The sequence below is a fragment of the Mustela nigripes genome, chromosome X, assembly GCF_022355385.1.
Source record: "Mustela nigripes isolate SB6536 chromosome X, MUSNIG.SB6536, whole genome shotgun sequence".
NCBI lineage: Eukaryota > Metazoa > Chordata > Mammalia > Carnivora > Mustelidae > Mustela > Mustela nigripes.
The window spans coordinates 113,540,951-113,560,865 of record NC_081575.1 but is presented as its reverse complement, the minus strand read 5'-3'; the positions used below and the strand labels follow the sequence as shown (position 1 = coordinate 113,560,865).

Below are 19,915 nucleotides of genomic sequence, written 5' to 3'. Positions count from 1 at the left end.
CCATTGATCTATGTGTCTGTTTTTGTGCCAGTACCATGCTGTCTTGAACAAGGCTGAACTTTGAACCTGGGTGGGGTGGATAAGGGAACGGATAAAGAAGTGAAAAAAGCACTGACTGCCAACCAAGAAAGCAAATTGAGAACAGAGTGGTTATGTCTTATCTTTAAACTCTCCTGTTCGTAGTGTCTCCACGGCTGCAGGCGTGACTGTACTGCCGTTTCCTAGGTGCCTGCCCTACCGCAGGTGCCTTTCCCCCTCTCTTTCATACCAGATGTTGTCATCTGGTGAAATCACAGCCTGTGAGTAATTCTCCTGCCTCACTCCCCAGAGAGGGAGGTTCCCACAGGGGTCCGTGAGCCAAAAAAAAGCAGGAGTGTGGAATCATGCCAGGTAGATGGGAAGAACAGCTCAACCACTCTTTGGCCATGAGATTGTGGTAGCTGGTCAGTCAACTGAAGTGTCCTTATCTTTACAATGGAGCGAACTCCTAGAGCTGTGCTGTGGCAGGCTTTTTGTTGCTTTTTGGTGGTTTGCTGTCATGTTTTGGTAACAGCACCTACCAACTCCTGTGACACATTCCTCTATCCCTATGTAAGCCTTGTACTCACTACAGTGAGGTTCCAATTTTTTTTTTTTGCAAATTAGGGAAGTAATTTTTATTGGGTAGTTTTTTTTTTCATCTTTTTTTAAAAAAAATTATTCTTTTATAAACATATAATGTATTTTTATCCCCAGGGGTACAGGTCTGTGAATCGCCAGGTTTACACACTTCACAGCACTCACCATAGCACATACCCTCCCCAATGTCCATAACCCCACCATTCTCTCCATACTGCCCCTCCCCCCCGCAGCCCTCAGTTTGTTTTGTGAGATTAAGAGTCACTTATGGTTTGTCTCCCTCCCGATCCCATCTTGTTTCATTTATTCTTCTCCTACCCCCCTAACCCCCCACGATGCATCTCCACTTCTTCATATCAGGGAGATCATATGATCGTTGTCTTTCTCCGATTGAATATTTCACTAAGCATGATACAGTGAGGTTCCATTTTATGTGAACTTGGCTTATGTGGATTTGAAATAGGGCTGTGTAAAAATACAGAAAAGGTCTTAATGCATGCACAGAACATGAAATATAACAAATTCTACTTTATATTTATTCCTCCTGGGAAAACCGCCTTGAGATATGCAAGTTTTGAGTTTCACAATGGCTTCAGGAGCTCATCCTTGGCCAACCAGTGTGACTGAGGGTCTGCAATCTGCCAAATAAGTGTTAAGATTTATATAGTGTCTTATTCAGTCCTTCAGGGAACCCGTGACACTGGAATCCTTGGGCCCCTACTTCAGTATGAGGAAACGGACGTTTCCTCAGATTAAGAGATCTTCCCAAATTCACTGGTCATTCAGCTAGAATTCGAATCCAAGCTGGCTTGGCTCTGAAGTTATTCCTTTCCTTTCTTTCTTCCCATCTTCATAGTCTTCCCAATCTCTCTCTCTCTCTCTCTCTCTCTCTCTCTCACACACACACACACACACTGACCACACAAATATCTGTGAAGTGGAGAATCCTTTCATTATTAACCCCCACACACACATACCAGAAAGCTGCTGGTTGTCTTTCTAACACTGAGATCATCGAATTGGCTCTTTTCTTCACTGGGGCTCTTTTTTTTTCCATTAGTGGCCAATTTTCTCCCAGGTCCCACTCCCTCTTCATTTCTGCCCTTGTTTGAGAATGTACTGTACTGCCCTTGTGGCACTGAGGAAGTAGACTGTGGGAGAAATCAGTATTCCAGGCAAGAGCTGAGAATGTGATAAGACACGTGCAAACACAAACACAGAGAAGCATATGTCCCCTGGTCCTGCTTCTTCTTCCTCCAGAGGCTGCTCCCTCCACACCTTGGCATCTTCCCCAAATGCCTACGTTGGCAGAAGGCTGACAGACTCGGGGGTGCCTTGCCACAGGGCATCCCTCTGGTCCCTCTAACAGTGGATACCACCTAATAGTCCTTATCTATTCTGGGCCTGGCAGTTCTACCCTTCCCTTAACCTCTCCACCCATAAAAACTCAACGTGGTCATAGGCTTTGGCAAGCTACTTTGAACAGTCTGCTGACCACCATAATGGAGAGAAACTTACTCCTCCTTGGAAATAATCAGCTATCTCAGCCTGTGTGCCACCCAACACACAAATTGGTCCCTGAAGGTTGTTCAGGCTTGTCCTTACGAAAGTTTTGTGATTTAAGGAGTACCATTTTTTCTAGTTGTCTCCTGCAGATACCAGCCTTGGAGGCACTGCCACCCAATGGCTGTTTCTACAAACAACACCTTTGCAAGAGTGTTTATTCAACATTCTACCCAGAACCCGGCAAGAGCTTAAGATATGGAGAGAAAATGGGGCAAGGGTAGTGACATTGTGACGGGCTCAGTACTTGGTGCTGCTCCCATTCCTCTCTGCCAAGGAAATCTGATTTTCCTGGCATTAAACAGCAGATGTGAGCTCTTTAATTAGGCAACAAAAATGGCAACTTGGCAATGAAATTATAAAGACAAAACTGTACAACGCCATGAATCTTTGGCACTAGGATTAATTCAACTGTCTATATTTTTCTGATGATATTTTTACAGTGACTGAATGTAGGTAAGAGTCAAAACAGAAAGTTGAAGCCAGACTTCTCATTTCCTCTATGGTTGATTACCAGCTGTATGAGATTTAGACATGCATTTAATAAAATTATTTTCTCCCATAAAATGAGGATGGAGAGAGTGGTGGTATACTTCATGGCAGTGGATGAAAGACAAGTTCATTAGAGTTACCAAAGACTTCTGCTCCACATGATAAAAGCGCAAGTCAGGTTACTGTGACCAACAGGTATCTGTCATTTTAAGAGTTGCATTAACAAGGGTTAATTAAAAATTTGCCTTCTAAATTAGGTAAGAAGCAATTGAACTGTACATAGCAGAAAAGTGTCTATTCTGGTTTAGCAACGGTTTATATGTACAGTTTGAGAATAAACATTGACTCAGGCAGGTGGGTGTGAGAGACCATTCCACTCAAAGAAAGAAAAATATATATCTCAGTATTTTGAGATTGCCCTATGAATCCATTTGGTCTCTTTTCTATTAAAAAACAATACTTGGGGGGCATCTGGGTGGCTCAGTGGATTAAGGGTCTGACTCTTGATCTCAGCTCAGGTCTTGATCTCACAGTGAGTACAAGCCTCACGTTGGGCTGCACACTAGGCATGGAGCCTAGTTAAAAAAAATAGTATCATAGTCATTTGTGATTCTTCTCTACTGTAAGGAATTTCTCTCCATATGTGTTCATAACTAACCCTCCTTACTTGTCTGCTGGAGGAACGTCATAGCTCTCTGTGGTCAGTCTAGAAACTGAGAATGGATATATTTTTGTTGACAAATTGTCACAGGAGAGTGACCTGCCCATGAAGGATGGAGAGGGCATCCAAGCTGTATGGACATCATCATACAATGATGATTCACTCTTCTGTGCGGAGGATAAACCCTGGGTAGAAAATGGCCTAACCCCTAAGCAACCAGCTTCATGACATGGAATATGGTGTAGGTTTTCAAATATAAACAAAACAAATTATGGGACTAAAGTAAATAAATTCATAGCCTGATTTTCACTTTTGAAACGGATCTGAGTAAACCATTAATAAAAAATTTAACTCAAGAAAACTTGCGCGGGATGCCTGGGTGGCTCAGTTGGTTAAGCAGCTGCCTTCGGCTCAGGTCATGATCCCAGCGTCCTGGGATGGAGTCCCACATCGGGCTCCTTGCTCAGCGGGGAGCCTGCTTCTCCCACTGCCTCTGCCTGCCATTCTGTCTGTCTGTGCTTGCTCTCTCTCCCTCTCTCTCTGACAAATAAATAAAATCTTTAAAAAAAAAGAAAACTTGCCCAAGTTTTCAAAAAATGCCAAGACAATCTTGAAAAGAACAGTGATGCAAAACATCTCCAAGAAATGTCAACATGATGCCAAAACAAGTGAGCAATGAGATCAACTCCACCATCTAGGCGATGTGTTTGAATACCAGATCAATGTTTATTTAGTGCCACAAAAATCTAACCCATTTGACTAGCTCTACTTTTTCACAAAATAGGTTTGCAAACTACATCAATTGTAAAGTCATGAAATTAATACGTATGCTTCTTTCCCTTAATGCAAATAAATAAAGAGTAATCTGGATATTATCACCTATAAAGACTGAAGCTAATTTTTTCCTTTTAGTTTTTGTTGTTCTCATTTTTGTTTTGGTAGGTGGATCCTTCATATAAAGCACTGATAGTGAAAGGAATCTGAATTTATATATGGCTTGGATCACTTGTCAATCAACAGAAACTATGGGACACTTATGATATGCTCAAAGACTTGTCCTTGGTGGCATAGATACAAAAGACATTACTGGGTCTTTAAGGTCCAGTATCATACACTTTAGTTGGGTGGATAAAACTTGCATACATGAAGCGAAGACTAAACTGTACAATCCTAACTGTAAGTGTAACACAAATCCTAAAGATAGGCAAGACCACTGTGGACTAGAATGGGCAGGGAAAGCATCACTCTGGAGATGGAGTTTGAGCTACTCCTTGAGGAATTATCTGGAAGTAAACAGGTAGAGGAAAGGCAGGAAGAGTTTCTACATTGGCAGAAATATATAGGCCAAGTTTTCTCAACCTTAACACTATTAACATTTGGGGCTGGCAAATTCTAAGCCATGGGGATGGTGTTATGCATTGCTGGCCATTTATAGCAGCATCCCCGGCCTCTAACTACCCCACTCGCCAGTTGGGATGACCAAAAACATCTTCAGGCATGGTCAAATGTCTTCTCAGAATAATATTGTCCCCAGTGGGGAACCACTAGACTAGATATAGATGCCTGGGCTTGGGGAGTTCTTGCTTTCTCCATCTCAGAGTTTGTCAACCACAGAATTATTGACATTTGGGACTGGATAATTCTTCATTGTGGGGGCTGTTCTGTGTGTTATAGTTAGCAGCATTCTGGTCCTCAGCCTCCCAGACACCAGAAGCACCTCCCCCTGGTTGTGACAACTCCAGATATCTCCAGACATCGCCACAGGTCTCCTGGGGTGCAAAATCACACCCATTTATGAACCACTGGTGTTCTCAGTAGGAATGGAGTTGGCCCCCTCAGGGATAAGCAGAATTGCTTAAACAAAGTACAAGGTTCATGTTAGGAAAGAGTGGAATAAGATTGATTAACTAGGGTGGACACACACCGTGAGAGATCTTGGATACTAGAGCCTATAATAGGCAGCCTCGGCTGTTCTTAAGCAGATGTGCTGCAAAATGTAATTGGCATTTTAAATTTAATCTAGCAGAAGCAAAAGGATAAACTGCCAAGGAGAAGAACTGAATACAGGGAGCGGGGGGCTCAGTCAGGAAGTTTTAATAATCAGGTTTAAGTATGGATGGCCAGGGCTGTAGTGACATCTTTAAAATGGAGAGAAAAGAGTAAACCCCAGGGTGCTCTGCAGAAAGAAACGTTGAGTTTTTACAACAGATTGAATAATAGAGATAAAGGCAAGAAAAGAACCAATGGTGAAACCACATTTGCTAGTGGGAAGAATGATTAAAAGCAAATGAAAGGGAAGGAGGGGCGTTTAATGAGTTTGATTTTGTAAATACTAACTGTAGGCATTTTAGAATTAGCACAGGAATGAGAGGTGAGAGGTCAGGACTGAATGATGGATTTGGAAGCGTTGGAAACACAAAATCCTGAAATCTCTGTGGCTTAATACAATGAAAGTTTATTTCTCACTCAAATTATAGTCTCTTGTATAGTGGGTGGCCCTGGGTCTTCCAGGGATCAAGGCTTCTACCATCTTTGGGCACTGCTATCTGAAATGAGTGACATTCAGGGCGGTTGCAGAGGGGTTAAATCATAAGGACATCATGAGAGATTTTAGAGGCCCTGAAGGGGCATTTCTTTTTTTATTTTATTTTATTTTATTTTATTTTTTTAGATTTCTTTTCAGCATAACAGTATTCATTGTTTTTGCACCACACCCAGTGCTCCATGCAATCCGTGCCCTCTCTAATAGCCACCACCTGGCTCCCCCAACCTCCCACCCCCCGCCCCTTCAAAACTTTACCCCAAAGATACAGATGTAGTGAAAAGAAGGGCCATCTGTACCCCAATGTTTATAGCAGCAATGGCCACGGTTGCCAAACTGTGGAAAGAACCAAGATGCCCTTCAACGGACGAATGGATAAGGAAGATGGGGTCCATATACACTATGGAGTATTATGCCTGCATCAGAAAGGATGAATAAGCAACTTTTGTAGCAACATGGACGGGACTGGAAGAGATTCTGCTGAGTGAAAGAAGTCAAGCAGAGACAGTCAATTATCATATGGTTTCACTTATTTGTGGAGCATAAGAAATAACATGGAGGACATAGGGAGATGGAGAGGAGAAGGGAGTTGAGGGAAATTGGAAGGGGAGGTGAACCATGAGAGACTGTGGACTCTGAAAAACAACCTGAAGGGGCACTTCTGCCCACATTGCACTAGAGATCCAATTGAAGTGGCAGATCTCTCACTGGTGTCCCAGGAAAACGAAGTGGGATTCATGAGAACTTGGCCAATCTCTGCTATAGGATGGAGACACACACACACACACACACACACACACACACACACAAAACTAGAGGAGTGGATGAATTCATTGAGCACATGAAGCTAGAGGGAAAACCAAAGAGGTAGAGTTCAAGGAACACAAATTACAAATAGAAGATCCAGCAAAGGATTCAGAGATGTTGTTAGAAAGCTTGGAAGAGAACGGGCCTTGCACACAGTTGAAAGTGGCAAGAGGAAGGAAGGCAAATTTTGGTAAGGAGGGAAAATGTCTGCTATTGCTCAGACTCCGGCTTTTGAGGACAAAAAACAGCAGGATAATTAGAAAAGGACTTACACATCTATACCCACTTCAAAACCATCATCGGCTTATCTTTACAAGCAGTCTGAAACCCAACCCCCTCGGCCTGGCCTTCCATGTGCTGGCCCAGCCTATATGTTCACACCCTACCCTGCACTTCCCAGGTACCTAGCAGCATATCCTGGTTACGAGGCTGTTCACGATCCCCAAGCCCACTGACCCTCCCATCTTTGTGGCTTTGCTTTTTAGCTCTTTCTACCCACCGAAGTCCTGGCTTTCCACAAACCGTTAGTCAAATGCCACATCACTGGAGAATGAAGCCTCTTCTGATCCTCCCTGTCAACATCAACCTCCCCATATTCTAACAGCCTCTTGGTCTTTCTTTCACCTTGGCACAGGGGACCATCTACTTTGTATCAGTTACATGCATGTGCACATGATTGACTCCCTCAGTAGACCATGAATTTCTCAAGTACCAGGCAGTGTTATTATGATGTATAACCTCAGGAAAAATCAGACACCACCACAGTCTAGGTCAGGGGATAGCAAATGTTTTCTGTAAAGGACCACGAAGTAAGTATTTGAGGTTTTGCAGGCCATATGGGCTCTGTCACAACTACTCAACTGTGCCATTTTAGTGTGAAAGCATCCGTAGACAATACATAAATGAATGAGTATGCCTGTGTTCCAATAAAACTTTATTTATAAAAACATGTGGTAGGTCAGACTTGACCCATAGACTATAATTCTCTGCTTCGTGACGCATGGGAATTACAGTTTCTGGAGCACGGTGTAAATGGGGTCCTCTGAAGGACCACTGGGAAGTATCAATGGGCATCTCAGTTATCCTTGTGTCTTTCGCCCCACCTCCCACCATCAGCTGCTACAGTGCCTTCCACATAGTAGGCCCTCAATGTTTATTTTCCCGAATTAAATATGCCTGGAAACATACCAACTCAGTGAGTCATAATAGCATTTTGAGAGCTTAATTACCTTCGAAAACTATTTTTTTTTTTTTGCAAGACTGTAGTAAAGTAGTTCAGGAAGCAATCACGTAAGCCCAAGAATCATAAAAAGAATGTGACAGGAGAAGATGTGAGCTAACAACGTCTAGGGATTAGCAGCCAAAGAGAGCGAATCTGACTTCAGAGCTGGGTAAAAGCAGCAAAAAGGCATTTCAATCCTCAGAGACCAGCACCGAGGGGCATCACATCATATGTAATAGATGTCTCACAACACCCTCTAAATCCGTGTGAATAATGCATTTAATGCCAGCACTTCAATGCTGGAAAGATGTTCATGATTTGGAGGCAACTCAGAGACCAACCAAAATGATTAAGAGACTGAAAGGACTCATTTATGAGCAGCTATAAAAGAAGCCAAATACGTGCTTGGCCTGCTGATGGCCAGAATGAGACGGGGAAAAGGTTTACAAATTACTAAATGCTGTAAACACCACGAAGGGGAGGAATGACGGTCAGCTCTACTGGACTTCGCTTGTGGTATGGACATTTACCAGGCACTGACAAATACCTCTCATTATTGGATCTTAAAACATTTATGGGCCTTCTGAATAATATATAACTGGGAATGCTGTGATTGGTAATGTTCTATTATTACAGGAGAACAGGATTGCTCCAGAAGAGCAAATATAAGACAAATTACAGGGGAACAGGATTGCTCCAGAAGAGCAAACACGAGACAAATGACTGCTTATTAAGGGAAGAAACATTCCAGGCATGCTAAGTGCACTGAGAGAATTAAAATGCACTGACAGTCTACTCCTAGAAATATCAAATACATGCAAGTGTGGGTAATGTTACATAGCGTAGAATTGTTGAAATTTAATACAGAGATGGAAAGATGGCCCGATACTTCTGTCATTCCTACTGTCATTCGATCATTGCTTTATCCATCCATTCCATATATCTAATGCTTACTCATTATTTGCTAGGTCCTGTGCTGGTGATACAGAGATTTAATAATACACAGAGCCTGTTCAAAAAAATGAATAAATAACTTGCTTATGGTCTAGTGGTGGGGCCAGGGAAGTTCATGGAGTAAGAAGGGACAGGTTCAACAGAGAATGATGAAAGAGCAAAGAAAAATGGCTCCTAAACCAGAAGGGAGAAAGTAAGAAGGTTGGAGAGGCTTCCCAGACGAGCTGGCACCTGAGTCAAGTCCTGAAGGATTCTGTGAATCAGAAAGAATGAGACTGAGCATCCCAGGTAGGAAGGGTGATCTCTTCAAAGTGCTGGAAATGAGAAAGTGCTGGACCACTTTGTCACAACATGTGTGGGACTGACCAGTAGATCAGGTTGACTGAGACAAATAGTATAAAGCAGGTGGTAACCTTAAAAATAATAATTGGAATATATTAGGATCATAGGTGATTTTTTAAAAATTTTCCTTGATCTTTCTGTCTTTTCCAAAATTTCTCCATTAACAAAATCACACCCTTATGTAGACAAATAATTGCAAACATTTATATAGCACTTATTCTATGACAGATACTATTTGAAGCACTTTGCACATATTAAGTGATCTTCACCACATAGTTCTGAGATAGGTATTATTGTCCCTATTATGCAGACAAGGATGGGAAGCAGGAAGAGGTTTAACAATTTGGCAAAATGATAGAGTTAGTCAGGAACAGGGTATAGTCCTCTATTTGGGCATCTCACTCTAGAGCCTCTGCTTTTATACCCGCCGTGTTGCTATTAACTTCCCAAGTCAGAAGCCAGTTTTCTTATCATTTATTCCCATAATCCCACTCTAAAAACTGATCTGAAAAGTAATCAGAGATACAGCCAATATTTTGAGGGGGGGGGAGAATATTCATAGCCCCAAAGTTTATAGTAGCAAACAATAGAACTACAAATCGCCTAGCTGCCCTGTAATACAAAATGATTCATCATGGTCTGGACCATTAAGCAAGCATGATTTAGAAGAAAGTTAAATGATGTAAGAAATACTCACTCTAAAGGTCAAAGAGAAATGTAAGATATAAACTGTATAATCCTAGTAGTGTGTTTGTACTTGGGTGGAAAGGAAATCCACCAGTCAGACTGGTATGCAATTCCAATCTTAGTTCTGCCATTTAACTAGCTCTGTGACCTTGAGTAACAATTTAACCCTTCTCTACTCTAGTTTCCTCATCAGAAATTGGGGGCAATACAGTTGTTATAATGGTTAGAAAATATAGATAAAATGCTATGAACATTGAGGTGCATAAGGCCCTTCTTTTTACTACATTCGTATCTTTGGGGTAAATACCCAGTAGTACAATTGCAGGGCCATAGAATAGGTCTATTTTTAACTTTTTGAGGAACCTCCACATTGCCTTCCAACGTGGTTGCACCAACTTGCATTCTCACCAAGAGTGTAAGAGAGTTCCCCTTTCTCCACAACTTTTCCAACATTTGTTGTTTCTTGTCTTATTGATTTTTGCCATTCTAACTGGTGTAAGGTGGTATCTCAATGTGGTTTTGATTTGAATTTCCCTGATGGTTAATGATGATGAACACTTTTTCATGTGTCTGTTAGCCATTTGTAGATCTTCTTTGGAGAAGTGTCTGCTCATGTCTTCTGCCCTTTTTTTGACTTGACTATCTGTTTTTTGAGTGTTCACTTTGAGAAGTTCTTTATAGATCTTGGACATCAGCCCCTTGTCTGTAGTGTCATTTGCATATATATTCTCCCATTCTGTGAGTTGCCTCTTTGTTTTGACTGTTTCCTTTGTGGTGCAGAAGCTTTTTATCTTGAAGTCCCAAGAGTTCATTTTCGCTTTTGTTTCCCTTGCCTTTGGAGATGTGTCTTGAAACAAGTTGCTTGTTGTTGTGACGTGAAACAAGTCAAAGAGGTTATTGCCTATGTTCTCCTCTAGGATTTTGATGGATTCCTGTCTCACATTGAGGTCTTTCATCCACTTAGAGTTTATCTTTGTGTATGGTGTAAGAGAATGGTGGAGTTTCATTCTTCTATACATAGCTGTCCAATTTTCCCAGCACCATTTATTGAAGAGACTGTCTTTTTTCCACTGGATATTTTTTCCCACTTTGTCGAAGATTATTTGACCATAGACTTGTGGGTCCATATCATGGCTCTCTTTTCTGTTCCACTGGTCTATGTGTCTGTTTTTGTGCCACTACCATGCTGTCTTGGTATTCATAGCTTTGTAATATAGCTTGAAATCACGCAACGTGATGCCCCCAGCTCTATTTTTCAACATTTCCTTGGTGATTCAGAGTCTTTTCTGGTTCCATACAAATTTTAGGATTGTCTGTTCCAGCATTTTAAAAAATGCCATTGGAATTTTGATTGGGATGGTGTTGAAAGTATAGATTGCTCTGGGCAGCATAGTCATTTTAACAATGTTTTATTCTTCTGACCCATGAGCATGGACTGCTCTTCCATCTTTTTATGTCTTCTTCAGTGTCTTTCATGAGTGTTCTGCAGTTCCTCGAGTATAGATCCTTTACCTCTTTGGTTAGGTTTATTCCTAGGTATCTTACAGTTCTTGGTGCTATAGTAAGTGGAATCAATTCTCTAATTTCTCTTTCTACAGTTTCATTTTTAGTGCATAAGAAAGCAACTGGTTTCTGTGCACTAATTTTGTATCTTGCCACATTACTGAATTGCTGTATGAGTTCTAGTAATTTGGGGGTGGAGACTTTTGGGTTTTCCACATAGAGCATTATGTCATCTGCAGCAATGTTCACAATAGCCAAAATGTGGAAAGAGCCAAGATGCCCTTCAATAGATGAATGGATAAAGAAGATGTGGCCCATATACACAATGGAGTATTACTCAGCCATCAGAAAGGATGAATACCCAACTTTTGCATCAGCAGGGATGGAACTGAAGGGGATTATGCCGAGTGAAATAAGTCAAGCAGGGAAAAACAGTTATCCTATGGTTTCAATTATTTGTGGAACATAAGGAATAGCATGGAGGACATTAGGAGAAGAAAGGGAAAAATGAAGGGGGAGAAAACTGGAGTGGGAAGTGAACCATGAGAGACTGTGGACTCTGGGAAACAAACTGAGGGTTTTAGAGGGGAGGAGAGTGGAGGGATGGGTGAGCCGGTGATGGGTATGAAGGAGGCACGGACTGCACGGAGTACTGGGTGTTATATGCAAACAATGAATCATGGAACCCTACATCAAAAACTAATGATGTACTGTATGGTAACTAACATAACACAATAAAAAAAGTTTTGAAAAATGTTTATAATACTGGTTGGTAAACACTCAGTGGCTGATATAAAAATATTTGGAAACCCTATTTAAAAGTTAGATCTAGGGGTGCCTGGGTGGCTCAGTTGGCTAAGCGTCGGACTCTTGGTTTTGGCTCAGGTCATGATCTCAGGCTCATTAGGGTTGAGTCCTTCAGCAACTCCCCCCTCAGCAGGAAGTCTGCTTCTCTCCCTGTTCCTCTGCCCTTCCAATGCTTGTGTGCTTTCCCTTTCTCTCTCTCAACTAGATAAATCTTTTTTTAAAAATTTCAGAGTTAGATAGTACACATTCAGCTAACAGTTTGATAAGCATCCTTTGTAGTCTGGGGTCTAGGAGGTTACAACACCATCTAGTAATTTTAAAAAATAAGTGGAAATGAGGTGAGATGAGGGGCACTTTCCATTACAAGTAAAACCTGTTTGCTTCCAGAATCCCATTTCTCAAATGTTAAGGTATACTAAACACTCAGCCAACCACTGAAGTGTAATAAAATTTGCTTTTTAACCAGATCCCTTCCCAAGACCAGAGCCTTGATGTTTTATTTGGGTTGGATATTTTTTAATTGTGATAGCTTAAAAGTATTTAGAAGTGGGTATTCATTGTCAGGATCAATAGAATGATGGAAATTACCAATGGCTATTGGAAGGGCCCCAAACCACACATAACTTATTTTTCATCCAGGTTTTGGGATTACCTTAATTATAGTAGTTTTTTTTTTAAGATTTTATTTATTTATTTGATAGAGAGAGATGACAAGCAGGCAGAGAGGCAGGCAGAGAGAAAGGAGGAAGGTGGCTCCCTGCTGAGCAGAGAGCCTGATGTGGGGGCTCCATCCCAGGACCCTGAGACCATGACCTGAGCCGAAGGCAGTGGCTTAACCCACTGAGCCACCCAGGTGCCCCTTAATTATAGTAGTTTTTAAATATTAAAGGGAAAATGGAAAGAAATAAACAGGTTCAAAATTTTGGTGTTTTTTTTTTTTTCCACTAAGGAAATTCTTATAGTCATCTTTGGAGCTGGTCTCAAGGATGAGGCTACTCGAGCAGATGGGCTAGACTGGGAGAGATGGAACAAGGGCCTGGGGCAAAGGGCATGTCATTTTCACTGCTCAGCCCCAAGTCTGCAAGCAGAATGGAAAATGCTTAAGCACTCTCTTAAGGAAAGGAGAGAAAATCCTTGATGAAGGAAAATGAGGTATTCTGCTTCTCACAACACAAGGAATCCGCTTTCTCCACAACTTTTCACAGTGCCCCCCTCCTCTCTCTTTCTCTCTCTTTCAGGTCTCCTATGTGAAAGCGATTGACATCTGGATGGCGGTGTGCCTTCTGTTTGTGTTTGCGGCCTTGCTGGAGTATGCAGCAGTGAACTTTGTCTCCAGGCAACACAAGGAGTTTCTGCGGCTCCGGAGAAGACAGAAGAGACAGAATAAGGTACAGCTGATCCTTAGCACAGACAAAGTCAGGTAGAGCTTGACGTAGTTACCGAGGCAATGGAATTCAGAAATGAGAATACATAATAAGTAAGAGGCTAAGGTTCCTTTTGGTCCTGAGGTGTCCTACAATACTGAATTAGTGCTCAGGTCAGTCCTTTAAAATTGGGCCAGGGTTGTCGCATTTAGCAAATAAAAACATGAGGCATGCAGTTAAGCTTGAATTTTAGATCAACAAATAGCATTTGGTAGAAAGATGTCACAAGTATTGCATGGGAGATACTTACATTAATAAATTATTTGTTGATCGGAAATTAAGATTTAGCTGGGAGCTCTGTGTTTTATCAATCAACTCTAATTGGAGATATATACTCAATTTGACACAACTGCTTTAAAATCCTGTTGTTCTGAACATTAATAATTTGTGTGTATGTGACCTTGTGTACATAACTGCCTTAACTGACTTTCTCATCAGTTGCTCTGGTTTTATGTAAATAAGGTCCCTAACCGGGTTAGTTACAACTTGATAAATCTAGTCAAACTGATCTCATCATCTCGACTTAAACTTAGTGTATAAACCCAAATTCTACACCATCCATATGTTTGAGGTTTCAAATAGATGCTCAAAATCAGTTACTCCGTGGTTCCTAAACTTGCCTACCCATTTAAATAGCCTGCAGATCTTTAAAAATCCCACACTTTGGCCACACCCAACAGCAATGAAATCCCAGTCTTGAAATGGGGCACAGGAGTCAGGGTTTCTGAAGCTCCCACCCAGGGAATTTCAGTGTCTGTACATGTTGGAAAAGCACTACTCTGGCTTGTGATCCAATTTCATACGGGACACCAGGAGGCTTGCAGTTTTCGGTTTCAGTTACAGATTCTGGGAGAAAAACATGTCCTTTGATATGGAGGATCCCAGTGCCTGTAACTATGTCACTAGACGACTGAAGTTAAAATTTTATATACAGGAAATGACAGTTCCCCTAAAATTTGAGAAATTAAACTTGTTATTAAAGCCATAGTTAAATACTACTCTGTTGCAACAAAACAAAATAAAAAATGTTACACTGTCAATCTTAATGCTTGCAAATACCTAGTTGCAAAGCTAAATGTTTATTGTGGTTTAGATTTTGGTTGCATTGAGGAGCTTGTATGCCTATGAGCTCACGGAGTCCTGACCTCACCTACCAAAATGTTTCTCGCACATATTCTATACTGGTATCTGGCTGGTTGTCCTGTTTCTCTTCTCCACCTTTTAGGAATATTTTGTCCTACCACAGCCCAGGGAGACAGACACATTCTTTTTTTTGTACATTGTTGAGCATCAAGCCTTACTCCACTTTCTCCTCCTTGCCCCCTTGTTGATGATAACCATTTCTTCAACCTCATCCACAGGAGTCTGCACAAAGTGGCACTTGTGCCACCCAGAAAATTATGGGAATATGAGGGCATTTTGGCACATAAACTGCATTCCCAGAATTCCATGGCTTAGTGTAGTAGATGGCCACTGACTGTATATTGTCCTGGACCAAAAATGGAAAATGAGTTTCATTTTGCTTCCCAATTCTAAATAATTGATAGGATTTCCTTGGAATGCTATGTGGAAGATTCTCAGGCTCTGTCTGTGTCTTATGATAAGAGTCACATGAAGCGCTTGTTAAAAGTAGATTCTCGGGGTGCTGGGTGGCTCAGTGGGTTAAAGCCTCTGCCTTTGGCTCAGGTCATGATCTTAGGGTCCTGGGATCAAGCCCCACATCGGGCTCTCTGTTCAGCGGGGAGCCTGCTTCCCCATCTCTCTCTGCCTGCCTCTCTGCCTACTTGTAATCTGTTTGTCAGATAAATAAATAAAAAATCTTTAAAATAAAAAAGTAGATTCTCATATAGATTCCTAAACCTACTAATCAGAGTCTGCAAGGGGAGGTCACTAAGAATTAGTACTTTTCACAAGAGTCCCAGATGAGTCATATTATAGGTTTGCAGAAACCTGAGCGGTACTTAGAGCAGGCAGGAGAAAGTAACACGAGGTTGGAGGAATAGGTGATTTCAGATTCTTATAGGAATTTGCAGGCCAGTATAATGGATTTTATGCTAACTGACTGGAATCCACAAATTAGTTTCAGCATAGCAAATACCAGGATATCAAGTGGATGGTCCATGGGGTCAAGCATAGCAGCAACAGATAAGTTAAGAGGCTACTGTAGAAATCTTCCAATCTATGAGCATGGAATGTCTTTCCATTTCTTTGTGTCATCTTCCATTTTGTTCATCAGTGGTTTTTAGTTTTCAGTGTACAGATCTCCCACCTCTTTGGTTTGGTTTATTCCTAGCTATCTTACAGTTTTTGGTGCAGTTGTAAATGGGATAAGTTAATTTCGCTTTCTGCTACTTCATTATTGGTGTATAGAAGTGCAATAGATTTCTGTACGTGGATTTGGTATCCTGTGAGTTTACTAAGTTCATTTATCACTTCCAGCAGTTTTGGTGGTTTTTTTTGGTGGAGTCTTTTGGATTTTCTATATAGTATCATGTCATCTGCAAATAGTGCAAGTTTTGCTTTTTATTTCTTTATTACCGATTTGGATGCCTTTTCTTTCTTTTTGCTGTCTGATTACTGTGGCTAGGACTTCTAGTAATGTGCTGAATAAAAGTGGTGAGAATAGACATCCTTGTCTTGTTCCTGGCCTTAAGGGAAAAGCTCTTACTTTTTCCTCATTGAGGATGATGTCAGCTGTGGGTTTTCATAGATGGCCTTAAATAGGTTGAGGTATGTTCCCTCTAAACCTACTTTGTTGGCTTCTTTTATTTATTTATTTTTTTTGTTAGTCATGAATGGATGTTGTGCCTTGTCAAATGCCTTTTCTCTATTGAAATGATCATATGGTTTTTATCCTTTCTCTTATTGATGTATCACATTGATTGATTTGCAAATATTGAACCACCCTTACAAACCCCAATTAAATCCCACTTGATCATGGTGAATGATTTTTTTAATGTATTGTTGAATTCCGTTTGCTAGTATTTTGGTGAGGATTTTTACATCTATGTTCATCAGGGATATTGGCCTGTAGTTCTCTTTTTTAGGGGTGTCATTATTTGGTTTTGGTATCCAGGTAATATTGGCCTCATAGAATGAATTTGGAAGCTTTCCTTCTCTTTCTATTTTTTGGAATAGCTTGAAGAGAATAGATATTCAACAACACAAGAAACAAACAGGTGTTGGCGAGGATTTGGAGAAAAAAGAATACTTGTGCCCTGTTGGTGGGACTGCAAACGGGTGCAGTCGCTATGAAAAAGAGTATGGCGATTCCTCAAAAACTTAAAGATAGGACCACCCTACAATCCAGCAATTGCACTGCTGGGTATTTACCCAAAGAATACAAAAATACCAATTCAAAGGGATACATGAACCTTTATGTTGATAGCAGTATGATTTATAATAGCCAAGATATGGCAACAGCCTGTGTTCCATTGATTGATGAATAGATTAAAAAAAAAAGTCTCTCTCTCTCTCTCTCACACACACACACAGGAATATTATTCAGCCATAAAAATAACAAAATCTTGCCAATTGCAATGACATGGATGGAGCTAGAGAGTATTATGCTAAGTGAAAGAAGTTGGAGAAAGACAAATACCATATAATTTCACTCATATATGAAATTTAAGAAACAACAAACGAGCAAAGGAAAAAGAAAGAGAGAGACCAAGCAGGAAATAAACTCAATTACAGAAAGCAAACTGATGGTTATCAGAAGGGAGGTGGGTGGGTGGGGATGGGTAAAATAAGTGATGGGGTTTAAGGAGTGCACGCGTCATGATGAGCACTGGGTGATGTATGGAATTGTTGAATAACTACATTGTACATGTGAAACTAATAAAACACTGTAGGTTTAAAAAAGACAATTGAGGAGCTGGAGGAGAGGAAGGGAAAGTGGGAGGGAGAGGAGGGGAGTTAAGGGTGCTTGGAGGGACTGGTAGTGATGAACCAGGGAGTCTAAGGTAGGTAAAGTGAGAACATGTAGGAGACACTGGCTACACACAGAGTGTCCATTTCACTGAGGTCAATGAAATGCTGAAATAAGAATATTAAAATAGCTGTGTGGGAAGGACAGGAGCCAGTGGTGAGTGGGAGAAAGAAATGCTCAAAAATCAAGATTTCACAGGAAGTAAAGACAAGGATAAAGGTATGACTGTGAGTACACGGCCAAGGTCCAGCAGAGGAAAAATTGAAGGTGAGGCAGTCCAGGAATTAGAAGGCCAATGTAGGAGCCAATTATCCATTTGATTACGGAAGACCCTCCACAAAAGGTGGCCTTCATGGGTATTGAGTTGATAATGAAAGTGTTCCTAAAGTTATCAACTACTAAGGGAAGGAGGCTGGTAGATGACATCAGTGATGAAGGAAACCAGTGGTGAAGTCGAATGAACTCGACTTCAGTTCCAGAGGACCTGGGGTCAAGTAAGGAAGAAAGCAAGATGGTTTGGGCACAGCAAAGTGGAGCAAGAAAGACACCTGAGATGGCAGACGGTGGTGGACATTAGGGGGAGACTCCTTAGAAATGCCAGCTGGCATCCGTAGTCACTGCTTTGTTGAGAAATCCAAGTTTAGATGTTTTGCACGGAGATATTCTGGAGTTTGACTATGCATCTCAAAATGGCCACTCAAAATCCAAAGCTTAATTAACAAATTTAAGATGTGAGAAGGAGGTGGGAAACAAAACAAATCATGTTTGGACCTTTGCAGTCAAGGCTCTTATTTTCATTGACAATTAAATATGGTGTGTGTGTGGGGGGGAGATTAGGAGACATTTCCAATTATGTGCACCTTAGAAAACGGCATCTGTTTTCTCTAAGGCAGCACATTAAGTTTTTTAAGTCTGAACCACGTTTTGAAAAAAAAAATGATAATAAGAACTAACGCTGCTTGAAGGCTTACTGTATATGAGGCGCTGTTTTAGGCAACTTCCATACAGTAATTGGTTTAATCCCCACAACGACTAGATGAGTACTGTGATCATACAGCCCAGCTTACTGTGCAAAGTCCTGCTCTTGCATATTGTCCTGCTGCCTTGGTGTAATTTAGCATTTGTTATGGATTATTCATTTTAAACAAATTATTAATAGTTGCCTTGAAACAAAATGAAATGGCTGTGGTCGACCTCTATATCCGTTTTCTGTCTTGCCGTCATCTTCTGGGATGGGGGCGCACATGTACAGTGGACGAGTTCTCACTTTAACATGCCGTAAAATCTAAAACATAACCGTCCCTATCTCTAGCTTCTTTTCTTGACTCTTTCCAGAAGCAATGCCCTATCACTCTCTTTTCAGGATAACTCAAGGGGAGCTTGCTGATATCAAAATGGAGTACACTTGGACACAAGAGACTGGGGGTAAAGGAGTCTTTCTTTTGGCCTTTGTCAGTAAGGGGGCACTGCTCTCCTGCTGGCCACTTGGGATGTCAGCTTTGGTCTATGACATGGCACACAAAATCCATGACACCACTAGGCCACCACTTGGTGGGGTCAGTGGAACACGTGGAAAATCATAGTTTCAATGGACAAAAAAAACAAAACAGAGGCTGAGCAGTCTTCCTGTTGAACCTCTGGAGAGCTCACAGCTGAATGTTTCTGTCATTTTTGCAGGATAACTTTGTTTGAGGATGCATTTTTATTTTGTAATAAAATCAGAGAGTTGTATTATCTGTTAGGCCATTTTCCACTCTCATAATTGCCCTTGTTTGGGTAAATTATGTGGTCATCCCGTCAATAATGAAGGCAGTATTCTTATCTCCATCTTACAGATGGTGAGAAAACTAAAGCGAAGAGAGATTAAGCAAAATGCCCAAAGCCACACATGCAGGAAGTCTGGTTCCAGAGTCCCTGACCTCAACTGCTACTGCTCAGACTTCGCATTTTAGATCTTACATTATGATCCAGTCTCTCTCTCTCTGAGTCACAGACGTACTTGAAACAAACACCTCTAATGCACTCTAATGGTCTATTCAGTTTTTTAAGTACAGATAGGATTAGGGTAAGGCAAGTGAGGTGAGCACAGAAGTACAGGGTTAGATGCTGGTTTTATCAGAAATTTGGTATTTTGTTCACCCTGGATTTTGTTCACTAACAATGAAGTTTTTGCATGAAAAGATTGACCTGGAGCACTGGGGTTGTGGCACCCCTTACACTTTGCACCTGAGTGAGGCCTCACCATGCCCTAGTTCTGTCCCAGCTAGGCATGAACCACTAAATTCTCACAGACCCTAATGGGTTGTAGCCTGTTAAAACAAAAACACTATTTTTATTTTTTTTAAGATTTTATTTGAAAGAG

The 19,915-nt window shown here is 41.1% G+C and overlaps 1 protein-coding gene across 2 annotated transcripts in view; it reads left to right on the top strand.

The window, feature by feature from the left end:
- GLRA2 (glycine receptor alpha 2) overlaps positions 1 to 19,915 on the top strand; it is a 177,992-nt gene that overhangs the window by 127,829 nt on the left and 30,248 nt on the right. For both annotated transcript variants that reach the window (XM_059384685.1, XM_059384684.1), the window contains exon 8: positions 13,437 to 13,586. In XM_059384685.1, the coding sequence (XP_059240668.1) occupies positions 13,437 to 13,586 (150 nt within the window). The remainder of the gene's footprint in view (positions 1 to 13,436; positions 13,587 to 19,915) is intronic.